This window comes from Ruditapes philippinarum, unplaced genomic scaffold, assembly GCF_026571515.1.
Source record: "Ruditapes philippinarum isolate M1 unplaced genomic scaffold, ASM2657151v2 ctg1071_1_1_1_1, whole genome shotgun sequence".
Classification (NCBI taxonomy): domain Eukaryota; kingdom Metazoa; phylum Mollusca; class Bivalvia; order Venerida; family Veneridae; genus Ruditapes; species Ruditapes philippinarum.
In genome coordinates, this window is record NW_026855856.1 from 98,375 (window position 1) to 114,751 (window position 16,377).

Here is a 16,377-nt window from a genome sequence, read left to right on the forward strand (position 1 = left end):
GTAGACCACATGGTTTCCCCTGTTGATTAGGTTCAAGGTCAAGGTCACAGGGGTCTTAAATGTCAGAACGGTTTCTGCTGATTATCTTGAAGTATTCATCACAAAGTCTTCATATTTCACATAGTGATTGGACATAACTAGTAGATGACCCCTATTGATTTTGGGTTCACAGGGGCTTTAAATGTCAGAATGGTTTTCGCTTATTATCTTGGTTGCAATTCATCACAAAGTATTCATCTTGACTTACATGTACCCATTTATGGCAAGTTTCTTTAACAAAATTACCAATAATGTGAGTCAAAGGCTAGAAAGGGGGCATATGTGTCGTTCGACATTTCTTGTGGTTTTTTTTAATTTTGCGTCACTTTATATAGGTTTGAACCAATAACTCGTGTACTCAATTTTATATCATTCGCTCTCTCCGCTTCCTAGGGATAATCAATTTTATTGCACTAATTGTCCAACGTTACAACGCTTTTCACTCAAATCGACTCAAAGACTGTATCGATCATCATTTTATTAACGAATATCAATATATATTATCTATAGTATAGTTTTCCATTTTAAGCGCATCTGTTGATTTATGAACCTCAAACTTTATGATTTAGAATATAAGACCTCAATGGAGTTCTTTTAGATGGACTCAACTCAAGTCTAAAAGCCTGAAACAAAATTTTTAATTTTCATACATAAATCAACAGGAGGCATTAAAAAGGAAGGTAATCAAGATATATACTTAGAAATAAAGAGAAATCATGTTGTGTGATTTTTTCAGCCCGATTTGAGTTGAAAGCATTGAAACGTTTTCATTAATCTTGGGTCATTTTTCACAATTAGAATAATTATTCTGGAAAAACGAAGTGTGCAAATGATCTGAAATTTCGCAAACAAGTTATAGGTCAATGCCTACATGAAACGGAACATTAATCTCTAAAAACTATTTCAAGTCCTGTCATGCAAAATAACATGTGTCCCTTTTAATCCTTATTTTTTGGAACCTTAAAATGAAACAATTATCAACTATAGCAGCATGTCAGACAGATCATTACATTGTCTTATAAAATAAAAAGATAACAGAAAGTTGGATCAAGATGATCAAAGATTGAATTTTAATTTGTAGTTGAAATAATGTGATCAAGACAAATAGGACAATTGGATCAAAAACCAACACACATTTAATACCAAGTCGTTTAACGAAGATATGCGTCGAAGGGGGAAGCGTATCAACAGCTCTGTCGGGAATTGATAACGTCATTTATAGCGCCTTGTATAACGTGACGTTCCGCGCTTACGTTAACGTCACTTCCGACTTAACATTGTATTGTTGTTTATACTATATATGAATGTTGATCAGTAAAGGTCGAACCTGGAAACTACAACGCATTTTGCCTAGTTAATATACATCCCCACATTGTTGGTGCCGTGAGAAATTCTACAATCACAATGAATTTACAGAAGCTTATTTCTACTAGAGAGGGCCAGCGACGTCTTATTTCTAGACAACTGGAGAAATTTAACGACGAGTTGTCACTTTCGGAGAAGTCAGCCCTGCTCGAAATCATGGAAGAAAAAGCCGAGATTATCAAGAACCTCAACGATAAGATTGTTAATCATGCAGATATTGACGATTTGGAAACAGAATTGGTAGAGAGTGACGAATATTCAATTGATCTACGTTTGAAACTACGAAAACTGAAGGAAGATATTACCAAATCTAATAACACTGGCTGCGGCAGCGTGATCCGTAATTCACAGGACATTAACGGTAGTGCTAGAACTTTATCAAATGAGAACTTTTCTAATCATAGCCACAGAGTGTCGTCTGAAAATTCATCTTTTCACAGACTACCTAAACTGAGTTTGCCTACGTTTGATGGAGATGTTGAAAAATGGCAGTCATTCTGGGACTCGTATGAGGCTGCTGTACATTTGAACCAAACCCTATCTGATGTCCAAAAGTTCAACTATTTACGTTCCTTACTACAAGACACTGCATATACCGCCATAGCAGGTTTTCCATTAACTAACGGAAATTACCAGAATGCAATAAATTTGTTACAAGAACGATTCGGACAGTCTCATAAAATAATAGATAGTTACATGCAGTCGCTTTTAGATTTACCAATACCAGACAACAGTGTAACGAGTCTACGCAGGTTTCACGACAAAATGGAAAACTACATCCGGGGTTTAGAGTCTTTAGGTGAGAGTCAGGGTTCCTATGGTGATTTATTGATACCCATAATCATGAAAAAACTTCCCTCCGAAGTACGACGAAATTTAGCTCGAGAACACGGAAATGTACGATGGCACATACACGATTTGAGAACTTCTATCGCCAGAGAAATAAACCTCCTAGAAATGGGCATAACTGACGAAATAAGAGAATCACACTTGCCGACGGCATCATTATTTACCGGAACCGGTAAGAAAAAATACACATCTAAGAAATTTTCGCACACAAGAGATAATGACAAGGGTAAGAAATTATGTTTGTTCTGTGAAGGTGACCACAAGTCGCTTGATTGTGAAAAAGTTAAAACACGTGAAGAAAAACTAACTATCATTAAATCTAAACGTATGTGTTATAATTGCCTGGGAAAACACCAAGTTTCAGAGTGTCGTTCTAAGTTTCGTTGCAAGAAATGCCAGCGAAAGCACCATTCTAGTATTTGTGACCAACCATCTAATTTCGATTTGAATCCACATGCAACATCATTTATAAGCTCTACTTCCGGTCAAACAGGAAATGCAGGAACTGCTATTCTTCATTCAACTACGCATCAAAGATCGAACATTCTACTCAAGACTGCTATCGCTCAAGTAAGTTCCCAAGACCATACCATAACTAATACAAACATATTATTTGACGAAGGTGCTCAAAGGTCATTTATTACGGAAGAGCTTGCTGAGAAACTGAAATTAAAGCCCAACGGTTCGGACACTATATCATTAGCATCTTTTGGTGGCAAATCAGAACAGTGTCGTCATATACCAACAGGCAGAGTGTTTCTACACGTCGAACATAGAGAGATAATACCACTTGACGTACTTATTGTACCAACCATTGCTGTACCATTACCTAACTTGCAGAGAAATGTGAAATGTCTGAAATATATCGAAGGTCTTAAACTTGCACATCCTATTACGGACATTGACGACGATTTCGAGATATCACTCTTGATTGGAGCCGACTATTTTTTAGCAAATCGTGCAGAATAAGTTTGTTAGGGTTAGGGGCAACGGACCTACGGCAGTGAAATCAAAGCTCGGTTATTTACTGTCAGGACCTCTTCCGGAAGTTAAAAATGCGTCGTCTGTTAGCTATATGTTTAATGTTGTAACAGCGCCACCTAATGCCACAGATCTTGAAAGATTCTGGAAGTTAGAATCTATGGGAATATTAGAAGATGATACTGAGAAATCTACTTCCGGTATACTTAACGAGTATAAAGAAAACTGTATCAAGTACAAAGATGGACGTTATGTTGCAAAACTGCCCTGGAAAGAAGATCATTCCGTACTTCCTACAAATTACGAAATTTGCAGAAAGCGTACAGAAAACACAATTAAACGACTTTCAATAGAAACGGATATACTAAAAAACTATGGACAAATCATAGAAGATCAGTTAAAACGCGGTTTTATTGAAAAGTGTGATGCAAATGTTACCACATCAAACCCTGTACATTATATTCCACATCATTATGTAAAGAAGGACTCGAACACGACACCTATCCGCATCGTGTATAACTGCAGTTGTAAGTCACGTGACCAGCCTAGTCTGAACGATTGCTTGATGTCTACACCACCTGAACTGAATGATTTAACTGGTATTCTTATTCGTTTTCGAATGAATAAATACGCCATAGCAACCGATATTGATAAAGCTTTCCTCAACATTACTCTTGACGAGAACGACCGAGATGTGACGCGATTTCTATGGCTCAGTGATCCTAGTAACCCCAACAGCGAATTCCGAGCAGTCCTTTTTGGGGCTACATCGTCCCCTTTTATTCTCTGCGCAACTATACTTAAGCACCTTGAACTTAACAACGACAAGAAAGCTAGCAAATACCTACGTCAAGATCTATACGTTGATAACGTGATATCAAGTTTCCAACAGGAAGAACAACTTCTACACCGAGTCTCGTGAGCTAATGTCATCTGCAGGTTTTAACCTTAGGTCCTGGAGTTCAAATAGTAAAATGCTTCAAAAACAAGCAATCAACGATTCAGTAATAGATAATGCACAAACTCCTAAGATACTTGGAATGAAATGGGACACAAATAGTGACGTTTTACTGTATCCGGTCAGAAATATACCAAATACCCAGATTGTAACAAAGAGAGAAATATTGCAGCATACATCTCGAATCTATGATCCCTTGGGTTTACTAAGTCCAGTTACCATCAGAGCTAAATTACTTCTACAGGAGTTATGGCAACAGAAGTTTGAATGCCATTACCTGATAGTATTCAAGAAAAATGGCGTAGTTTAATAACAGATTTGAATTCCGTGACAAAACTACGTTTCCTAGATACTACTTCGAAAATACATTAAACGCATCAAGAAACACGTGCATTCACATATTCTGCGACGCTAGCTTGGTATCGTATGGTGTAACGGCTTACATCTGTAGAGACAACCAATCTACTCTTGTAATGGCTAAAACTTGGGTTGCTCCATTGAAAAAGTTAACATTACCTAGGTTAGAGCTAATGGCGGCAGTAATTGGATCCCTACTATGTAAACACCTGCAGCAAAACACCAGCATAACACAGATATACCTTTGGTCAGATAGCCAGATTGTGCTTTCTTGGCTTCAGACGCCTAAAACCCTTCCACGATTTGTAAGGAACAGAGTGATTGAAATCCACGCGCTGTCCGAAAACCGGAAATGGAATTATTGTCCGACGAAAGAAAACCCTGCCGATTTACTTACGAGGGGTATCTCTGTGACTCACTTCAAGAACAGTAATCTATGGTTTCATGGACCTACATGGCTTACCACACCTGACAGTTGGCCAGTTTGGCAAGAAAAAGATATTTACGTTACCATGACAACGTTTATTGACCCAGCAACCAAGCCAAAAGATACAATTTTACCATTAAGCAATATCAGTTTCATAGACATGTCAAGATTCAGTTCTTTAAGAAAGCTGCTCAGGGTTACAGCTTATGTCCTGCGTTTTATATTCAAGTGTCGAGACGGGAGTCATACTGGAAGATTAGACTTTTTAACTACAGACGAACTACGCAGAGCTGAGGAGATGTGCATACGATGTTGCCAGATGTCCAAATATCAAGCAGAAATAGAAGATACAAAATCAAAAAGAAACAAATTTCCATTATGTAGACAACTTCAGTTATTCTTAGACAATGGCATATTAAAGTGCCGTGGTCGTATCCACAATGCTCCATTAGACGAGCTGACAAAATGCCCGTACCTACTACCAGCTAAGCATCCTTTTACAAAGTTAGTTGTCAACGACGCACATTCCAGATTATTGCATGCCGGCGTTAGTTCAACTATTACGTTCTTAAGACAGATGTACTGGATTCCTTCGATTCGTCAAACTGTAAAAAACATATTACGTAAATGTACATGTTGTGTAAAGGTTATTGGGAAACCCTACTCAGCACCTGACCCACCTCCATTACCAAAGTGTAGAGTTTCTGACGTCAAACCCTTTACTTATACAAGAGTAGACTTCTCTGGAGCATTACTGGTTCGGGATAGTAACAAAAGAGACATAAAAGCTTACTTCTGCTTGTTTACATGTGCTTCTACGAGAGCAGTTCACCTAGAACTTGTTTCAAACCTATCAGCAGAATCATACCTACAAGCTTTCCGACGTTTCTGTAGCAGAAAATCTGTCCCTTACGTCATGATGTCAGACAACGCTAACACCTTCATATCAGCCTCAAAACAATTAAGAGATTTGTTTCACTCACTCACAGTTAGAGAAGAACTCAACAACAGAGGAATTGAGTGGAAGATGATACCTAAACGCGCCCCTTGGTTTGGTGGAATGTGGGAACGTCTCATAGGTCTGACGAAAACAACTATAAAGATAGTGCTAGGACGTTCCTATGTTACCTACGAAACGTTACAGACTGTAATCACAGAAATCGAGGCAATGATTAACGATAGGCCGTTGACATATGTTTGTTCTGGTAATTCAGATGAACCGGAAGTACTTACACCATCACACTTACTTTATGGCAGACGAATAACCAAACTCCCTTATGAAGATGTCCTTTCATGTACATTCCCTACGCCAAGTGACCGATCGTCAGTTATCAAACAAGCTACGATACAAACGAAGTTAATTAACCACTTCCGGGATAGATGGCGTCACGAATACCTGACAGCTTTACGAGAACGTTATCAGACTACTGGCAAAAATGACCAGACGATATCCGTTGGAGACGTTGTATTAGTCCACCACGATGTTCCCCGCTTATTATGGAAACTTGCTGTGGTTGAAGAACTCGTGCCAGGAAAAGATGGACTTATTCGAAGTGCTAAAATTCGAACTCAAAATGGACTCACAAATCGCGCAATTGTAAAACTTTACCCCCTCGAAATGTATTAATTCAAAATTTTAAAGGAAAGGTGATACATGAATAAGAGACTGTATTCAATATTTATGACACTGTTTCTTAATTAATAATACTTTATATGAGGTACTATAGCAACTGTAGTGTTCAAATAATGGATTTATTACTAAACTTTAAATAACATTTCGCGCCCCGAGTATGTCGGGAATTGATAACGTCATTTATAGCGCCTTGTATAACGTGACGTTCCGCGCTTACGTTAACGTCACTTCCGACTTAACATTGTATTGTTGTTTATACTATATATGAATGTTGATCAGTAAAGGTCGAACCTGGAAACTACAACGCATTTTGCCTAGTTAATATACATCCCCACAAGCTCTACCCACTGTTATATAATATTGCTAAATTATTATTGCGTACCTGAACGTATTGACATTACGCCGCCTGTCAATCAAACTGGCAGGGGTCACAGAGATAAGCCAATCATCGATCGTTATCAGTTCAACGCTAAGATGCCTGCGAAGTCCGCAATTTCCCTTAGACAAGCTACTTGTCTAAGACAATGATGCAGAAGTAATTTAGATTGAAATTATTTTAATTTTTTGTAAATTTAAAGCCTTTTTATCAATATATTAACTTATATTAAGTCTCCAAATATACTGACATAATTGACAGATCGAAAAAGTTAGTTTATTATACAAAATGTCAATAATTTTCTACATATGGAAATAATAAGTACGAAATATTTATCATGGCTATAACACAATGTATTAAAAAATGAAAAGGTTTAAACAAACTTTTTTATTTCCATTCTATCAATATTTCATAATGACATTACATATTATAAGGTTCCAAAATATCCAGAACGTATAGCGTCAATAATAACACAGATGTAAAAAATCCATATATAATGAGTAAATACAATAAAAAATTGGGTGAAATTTTCCAACCTGAATATTTCTACTCGTATTAAAGATCAATAAATTAACATTAAATATTCATATAGATCTGCATAATACAAAACTAATACCAATAAATCATGTCTGATCAGATGTATGTGAAGCTTATTTTAAAGAGAATAACGTTGTATTTTGTCGTGAATCATATCAAATATATGACAATACATAATCGCATATCTGACATAAAAAGTTAGCAAGAGCATGCAATTTTCTGAATCAATTTTAAAACAAATTAATGTATTATCTAAACTGAATTTCGCACATAAAACCCGAAAATGATTTTAAATTTATTTGTGTCACCAAATAAACTTTACTGTTTATGTTTCGCTACTTCAATTTCAAAATAAAACGATCATAACATTATCATATACTTTTCTACATATTTGAACTCTTTGAATTTGTAAAATATAATGATATTTTGTCAGTTTTAGATTTTCATTGAAGTCAACAAGGAATAACCCGATCTTTCAAAACGTTTTATGCGTTTAATACCTGAGTGCGGATATTTTTTCTTTCTATCATTGTTTATGTTTTAACGAAATCTTGCAATGTTCTATCCTGCCATATAAGTTTGTGTAAATATCATTTGTTATCTAGGGAGAGGAACTTTATAAGTTTTCTTTCGTTCTAATCCCTTTCAATATTATGTAACATTTATATACATATACATGTAAAATGTAATATACGTAAAATAATGAAATAAATATGTGTACTGTAAACTGATGCAGATCATTTATTTTTTTTACTTTTTAAAATACCATAATACATTTATACATTGAATAATATATCTACTATTCAATAAAACGATTAAAAACATCAACAATTTATATACATGTACACAAAAATTATATAAGGTAAATTCATTGGTAACATTAGTGGCATAACAGTTTTGCGAATACATCGGTACCGTATTTTGTCTAAGGTTCTTACTGACCAGGTCACGTAAATCACCGGGCGGAGCGCGTAATGTTAATTCTATACTTACAAACATATTTCATAAACTGAATGTTTCTGATGAAAATGCAGCAAATACCACTAATTATACCATAATCTAAAATGAAGATTTAAGTCAGAACAGGAACGCCGATGCACGTGTCTGTATTTAGCCCACTTTGGATAATGAGTGTGTATTTGGCACAGCAGAAATGTAAAACGCCGTCTAAGGTCATAATCGCTCGCTTTCTTAAATAAAAAAATGTAAATTATGAAGTTTTTAATAATGGTCGTACAATTAAGTAAGGTTTTGTTACGTTTAACCGATCAAGTTACAGACACGACGATGGGAATTGCGACGCTGGAAGTGAAAAACATAATACGATACCGATATTTTGACTTCCTGGTGTCAGCCACATCATAAATTACAACCAAAATCCCCGGCCTATAGAAATTTTATTAACGTAAGCTTATTATGAATAAGGGGCGATCAAAATGTATGTGGAAACGTGTAATTGTTTGCTAAGTTATTGACCCATGGTCTCAACGTAAGACAAGACAAATTCCGACAGTAATCTCTCAAACTGTTGACTAACTCTAAGAAAGAAATATATGATTAACATTATATAAATAACACACGGGTTTGTGGGTAACAGTAAATATATCATCCCGAGGAAAATACTGTTACCCGAGGCGTATATCATCCCGAGGAAATTACTGTACGCCTCGGGTAACAGTATTTTCCTCGGGATGATATTTTTACTGTTACTCACAAACCCATGTGTTATTTATTTTATTACCCCGAACAAAAAAACTGTGATGATCTGAAATTGTTAACTAAATCTAACTGTAACAAAAATAAACCAAGAGTAACAATAACTAAACTGTCCTTACCTTTTAAGTTTTAAGTGTACTTTAGGCCTACTTGAGAAGTTTCCTTTTTCTTTTATTCTTTAGGCAAGTGATGATATCTACAAATCATAAACATACAATAAGCTAGGTTTTATTTAGAAAACAAAACACTAACCCATTTACACGGTTATGATCTGTGAAATCTGATCCATCTGTTTCCAGAATATTCTTCGCATGGTTTTTGACAAAGTGCATTTAGAAAATAACGATGATATCCTACAGATGCTAGATGTCTGTCCACCAACTCTATCTGTAACGTTTCACTGGTTAAAATTGTTAAATAATCCTTTGTTGCATGCTTTAATCGTCTGCATGTTCCAGTTTGACACATGATTATTCACATTACAATTACTTCCGTTGAAAACGGATGTTTCCTTTGTACTATTCAACAAAAAGATATTTTATACGCGAAAGTAACTCTGGGGTGCAAAGAACTAAATTTTATGAGAGTAATAGTTACTTCGGCGATGCCCTATCTTCGAAAATAAGAATGAATCGAGAAAAAAATGGCGGCCATTTTATTTCATTTAGAAAAAAAAACACGTGACCAGAATTTATACTGTTAAAAAATGCTGTTACTTATGTTACAGTACAAAATTCTTAGTCACGTGGAACACTTGCATTAACAGTAAGAATAACTCCCAAATGCCTCTGGAAAATTAACATTACGAAAAAAGTGAGGGGTAATAAATAAGTATGACAAAACAAAACTCGAGTCAGAAACGAAAGTATAGTGAACCCATGGTTACCAATGATTGCTTAAATCAAATGAAAATTATACCAGCCGTAACGATCAGTATCGCCAGCCTTGAAAGTCAACCTGACTTATTATGGTGTTATCATTCTTCACAAGTCAAGAAGAGTAGAAACACGTTTGCGAATTTAACTTATTTCTAAATAACAATATTTTCATGTTAAACTATTCGACGTTTTCATGTTAAACTATTCGGCTGTATGAGTCATGTAAGGTAAATTGCATTAAGCACTGTTATACAGGAACAAGTTCTTGCAACAGTTTCAATTATGGTGTGTCAGGGGGACATTCGAAGTATCTAAGTATAACATCGTCGTCTGTTTGTCGTAAAACGTCTTTCCATACGTCCATACGCAAAATAAGCAGCATGACATGCATGTTGTGTTTATGGTAATCTGGATTCTCTTAATTTTAATGTTATTTATATTCCAATTACCAATGCTTCATAATTGAAACTATAGCAGTCTCTGAATGTCTCTAAATGTCCGGTAATACCATATTGCAACGTTTGAATTAAAGATTTGAAAACGGAGAAATATTCGCAGATTTGTTCACACGAGTCGACATAAATCATTTTGTTGGCATCAACCTTGAAAATGTTTTTTATTAGACGAGTACTTTTCTAAAGGTGTGTAATTTTGTAATCAAATGTGTAAATTGAGCAAAGTATGATAAATGCTTGTATGAAATTAATCTCGACTCAGTAGAATTATCATGAATATCATGTGTTAGGAAAAGAAATAGGAAGCATCTTACCGCGATATTTTTCACCAACCCTCGTACATTCAGCAGTATAAAAGAGGTAGACCTGGAGGGAAAGGGACATTTCCTTCTCTTGATGCTTCTTATATATTTGTATGATATACAAACTTCTGAAAATGTGTGCGCTAGATAGAGCTTATATCTGAGTACCGCGTGACAGCCGTAAGGTATGTTTTATTTATTTAAAATTTCGAAAATATTAGTGGTACATGTATTATGAATTTAAGAATTTTTAACCGATAAATCAATTTAATTTATACGCGTTGAAGAAAAACATCTTACGCTTTCATTTCAAATATAGTCTACAAGTTTGAAACTTTAAACAGATCTTATGAATGCATAAAGTACGTTTTAAGTTTAGATATAATTGAATTCTTTTTTTACATTCAATTTATTCATTCAAAAAAGCAGATTTTATCTTTTAAGGAGATCTTTCTTTTTTTCTTTTTTTTTGTTTAATATTGTTTACTGATTTATCCGTGAAAATTATATTTGATAATTTTTTACTGTGAAAATTATCAAAATATAATTTCACACTGACTACTTTTTAAAGATTTACCCAATGTGGTACCTTACTTTTATTTTCGCTTACAAATCCGACAAAACCAAGTCTGTTATTTTCATATTTACAAAAATGTCTGAACAAATTAAACCGATATCAGGGGGTCGAACGTATAGCGGTGCGATACTCATTTAAGCGAGGGGAAATCATGTGATACGGAGTATTGGCGGATTTATTCGTGTAAACACACGTCAGAGTGAGTGTATTTTATTAATTATTTCATAAATCTTCGATTACAATTGCATATTTTGTATTGAAGTTGTGAATAGAGGACCGATATACATTTCATCAAAATTACAGAGGCTTAAATTCATACTTAAAAAACGTTATTGAAGGTAAACTGACGGCAACTGATTATGTGTCGGTGAATAAAATCGCTTAAAGCAAGTTTATATTTAATTTAAAATAGTTAATTTCTTTTTCTTCTTTATTCTGTAAGGGTAGTCATAATTCATTTGCATAGCAAGTACCTTTGTGCTCCCATATACATAGAAGCTTAGTGGTCAAAATATTTAAGTGTACGCTGGGTTTTGGTGCGATAAAATAACTGTACAGTGTTAAAGGTTCGATATTTGTTCTTTTTCACATGTGTTGTACATGTTTTCCTATGATTACAATAAGAGATCTACCATATATGTGTCCCTTTCCGGATTTCTGAAAAAAAAAACGTTTTGATATCTTCTTCTTTCCTGAAGGATTTACTTCAAATTAAAGTTTCGTATCACTATCTACATAAGTGTTACTATTTGAACTAAATTTTATTAGTTAGATTTCAACGTGTGATAATTAGGAGTTGGAAAAAGTAACCTGTTCTCTTAAATCTTAGATAACTATATTTCTTATCATATTTCTATTTTAAACAACGTTCATAGTTACTTATCTTCATCCCAAAATTGTGTCGCCATTTTCAACAATAAGAGTCTTGTTTTTGTACAGTATCTTGTTTGTGATTAATTACTCATTTTTGATCAAAGAATTTGTGTTAAGTTCTTTTTTTGTCGTCTAATTGATTACTGAAGAATCTATGCAATTTAATATTGAAATTTATTTGCCACTTTCGTTCAGCTATGATATGTTTGTCATTTGATTTTGCTCTTGATATTGATTAGGCAATACTGTATTCCTAGAAATTATTTCGAGCTTATTTAATTAGCGCTTTTCGTGCTGAATATATTTCCGCGAATGTTGGTATCCGCGAAAAAGTTGCATGTAACAAATTCGCGAAAATTTGTAGCTTATAATTTTTACAGCGCACATCATTCACATAAAAGGCAACATGCAAGTTCAAAATGTTATTCAACTCCAACTTGCCACTAAGGCAAGAAAATACAGCAGTTCACACACATTTAGAAAGACATAAGCTTGCGTAAGAGATCAACAGAAGCATGTTAAAGGACTCTTTAGGAACCTTAACAGTAGTAAAACAGTATATGCTATCATTCCTTATATCATGTTGTACATTTCATTATGCAACTTTTATATGTTAATATATACATTGTTTAGGTTTTTTTATTTAAAAAGTAGGAAAGGTAGAAATACTGATAACAAAAACAACAACAGTAGGAGTATGGCAAAGAAGTAGGAAATTAGGCAAAAGTATGACTTATTTCAAGCCTGTATACTAAAACTGCTACAATGGCTTTCATCTTTGACCTAAAATGACATTTAATAAAAAAGGAGTGATCATATAAGCTATTGTCAATGTTTTTTTTTAATTTTCTAAAAAAATAATATATAAATAAAACAAAAAACACTGTCCATGAGTTAACTTATTTAATTATTTGCCAACCGGTTTCTCTTATGATCATCAGGGCAAATATATATATATATATATATATATATATATATATATATATATATATATATATATATATATATATATATATATATATATATATATATATATATATATATATATATATATATATATATATATATATATATATATATATATATATATATATATATATACAATATCTAATCCATAGAGGAAATCAAACTAGTATATTTTAATAAATTTTTTAGTCACATTGCAAGAAAATCCAAAAAAAAAAACACATCAACACAATTTATTACATGTACTACTCAATGTATTGAATGAACATTAGAACGGATGGGAGGCGTTTTTTTTCGACCAGTGCATGTAATTAATAGTAGATCCACTTCTCATATGTTGCTGTTTTAATTAAAGTTATTCTTTCTTTGACAACATAAATATATAATTAATAATAGAAAAACATATTATTAAATGATAAAACCTTTACTGAATAAATGGAATAAACAAAACGAGTATTATCGTTACTATTGGTTATTTGATAAAATTCAAAGTTTCTGTGCAATAACTTATCTAATTTTAATATTTAACCTTTGCGTGATGAAAATATTAAAATTAACTACAGTCGACATTGTATTAAGAGACCAGTCAAGGGACTGACAAAAAGTGGTCTCTTAATAAAGCGGTCTCTCAATAGAATTCTGGAAAATTCGATACTTTTTTATTTTACAAGTCATAGATATGATAACATCTTTTTTATAAAAACAAAAACTATACAATATTATATATGTATTACATCTTCATAATTACATTTATGCCTTTCTTTTAAAAAAGTCATCAATATGTGTTTGTTTTTTAGTAGAAATTTGTGTACAAATGTGATCTACGCTCATAATACTATCAACAGGTCATTTTGACCTTGAAACAGAGCATGTTGTCATATATTGTTAATATGTTCATACACATCTCCTGCTGAACATACTTTCAAATCATCAGCAAGAGCTCCAGATAATTTTTCATGGAATGACTTTTAAACTTCTTGCTTTTCAGCAATTAGTTTTTCAAAAAATTTAGGTTTTAGAGATCTTAGATTATTTTGTCGAAGGGTCATATTTAATTGGGTATTACATGTATTTTATAAAGCATCAGATCGATGAGCACCTACACCATCAGCAAGCTCGGTTCTTTAATGTTTAGTCCACTACGTTTCATGATTTTATTTCGACTCTACAAACGATGACATTTGCTATTTACTCAGACTCAATTCCATTCACGATTTCCTCATTCAATTTATCCGGTATTATTAGTTGTCTGTCATTTTTCGCTCGTTCCGACGTCATTTTCGATTTGATTTTCTGGAAGGGAAGTCACTTGAGCACATGACAAAACTTTGGAAAACTGTGCCATTGCGGTGTTGTGATACGTTATTGCTCTGACAAAATATGTCACAATAAATATTAAGATCGTAAAACTGTTTTTGAAACGATTGCAATTGTTATTCAATTCGTTTTTAAACGGCAATTAATTGTGACGGTCTAATTGACGGCCGTTTAATAGATACTTTAAGACCAATGACCATGAAAAATATTTGTTTGTTTGCTTGTAAACATCAAACCTACTCGCTAATTACACAGGTGAGAATGCCCGTAGGGACGATTGTTTGTCACGGCCGTTTAATAGATACTTTAACACTGAATTTTGTACATTTGGGCCGACTCTTAGTGGCCGCTGGCCGTGATATAAAATCGTCGTTTAATGGAATTAACTTATATAGTAAAACTCATCGGGAGGGATTTTATGCGGCCACTTAATAAAAAAGTCGCTAAATAAAGGTGGACGCAAGTACGATGCCGACTGTATATCATAGTAGATCTATTATACATTAATTGAAACTACTTTTTAATTTACACTGTGATTTACACAAATGATTAACATACAAACACAAAGCTTAATATTTCATCAATATTGAATAAGAATGTACTGTAATGAGGAACTCCCCGTCACCACAGAAAAACACACCAAAATTTGTGCATACAGTTGGTTTCTCGGGCCAAATATTAGTTGTATAGTAAGAAAGCTGGAAATATTATATATATTTTCGGATAGATATGGAAAACTACTCTTTTATATTGTTTTGTTATCAAAAATAAATAATGTTAGGACTTAAACTAACTGAATATCTAGTTTTAAAAGTACTGATACATGATTTGTTTGCATGTGTATATCAGGTCGACGGTTGAATTTGCAGCAACAAATACCTCAATAACTTCCTAAATACTATAAAATTAAGTATTTTGTTTTGACGATCACGCACAATTATTAGTTCTGATCAGCATGCACAATGCTATTCTTCAAGAAATTACAGTATACAACAAATATATGGAAACAAACATGCGCATACCCTCTTTTGTTTTCGTCTTCGTCGGCCATTAGTCAGTATCGCATGGCTTCACCTCGCTTGAAAGAGTATCGCACCGCTATACGTTCGACCCCATTGGACTTATTGTTAAAGTTGATAAGACTGCTACAATGGTTTTCAATACTGGCAACAGGAATGATACGATAATGTTGAGTTCTTAATATAATTATGAAAAACTTAAGGTTCTACAAACATTTAGTTATCTAGGTTTCGGCTTTCGGCTGAAGGTTCCATACATGGAACAGATTGATTAACAAGTTGTTGTTTTTTTGTTGTTGTTTTTTGTTAGTTTGTTTGTTGTTTTTTTTTTTTTTGTTTTTTTTGTTGTTTTTTTTCCCAAAAAAACAGGGGTCTAATGTCCTGTTTGCCTTTTCCCCTCATTTTTAACATGAAGACTGAGTACTCGAGTAAAAACTTTGACGTAAGAAACCGTTCTATTTATAAGTAGGCGTTAACTTAAGTGTACCATGTATCACTGAATGTTGTCTAATCTAACACCGAATTTGTGCTGATTCTCATAAATGTTGGAGACTTTTTGGATGTGTTGTAGGGTTCCTCTTTCATAATAAAGGAGGGGCTGTTTCGGCCTATAATGGCACGAAGACAAATAAAACAATTTACTAAGGTAGAAAGAAAAAGCAACACAGCTACTTCGTGGCGCAAACCAATGAAAGTATATTCAATGTGCGCATGCGTGCCTTCCAATTCGGGTGAGTAAATGTTAGGAGGTC

General features: G+C 33.7%; 4 protein-coding genes across 4 annotated transcripts in view; all 4 read left to right on the plus strand.

The window, feature by feature from the left end:
• Positions 1-1,443: 1,443 nt before the first annotated feature.
• Positions 1,444-3,222, plus strand: LOC132744613 (uncharacterized). Its single transcript, XM_060733373.1, has one exon. The coding sequence runs from the start codon at positions 1,444-1,446 to the stop codon at positions 3,220-3,222; it is 1,779 nt and encodes a 592-aa protein (XP_060589356.1).
• A 106-nt stretch (positions 3,223-3,328) lies between these two features.
• On the plus strand, positions 3,329-4,156 carry LOC132744614 (uncharacterized). The gene has a single exon (XM_060733374.1). The coding sequence runs from the start codon at positions 3,329-3,331 to the stop codon at positions 4,154-4,156; it is 828 nt and encodes a 275-aa protein (XP_060589357.1).
• Positions 4,157-4,665: 509 nt separating this feature from the next.
• LOC132744615 (uncharacterized) lies at positions 4,666-6,603 on the plus strand. The gene has a single exon (XM_060733375.1). It carries the CDS (start codon positions 4,666-4,668, stop codon positions 6,601-6,603), a length of 1,938 nt encoding a protein of 645 aa, XP_060589358.1.
• A 4,360-nt stretch (positions 6,604-10,963) lies between these two features.
• The window catches only part of LOC132744616 (uncharacterized), a gene marked incomplete at its 3' end in the record, with an annotated part of 50,871 nt that continues 45,457 nt past the window's right edge, over positions 10,964-16,377 (plus strand). Inside the window, exon 1 of the mRNA XM_060733376.1 lies at positions 10,964-11,058. The remainder of the gene's footprint in view (positions 11,059-16,377) is intronic.

Excerpts from the sequence above, each read along its gene's own strand:
- LOC132744613 (XM_060733373.1), top strand. The coding sequence starts at position 1,444 with ATGAATTTACAGAAGCTTATTTCTACTAGAGAGGGCCAGCGACGTCTT.
- LOC132744614 (XM_060733374.1), top strand. The coding sequence starts at position 3,329 with ATGTTTAATGTTGTAACAGCGCCACCTAATGCCACAGATCTTGAAAGA.
- LOC132744615 (XM_060733375.1), top strand. The coding sequence starts at position 4,666 with ATGGCTAAAACTTGGGTTGCTCCATTGAAAAAGTTAACATTACCTAGG.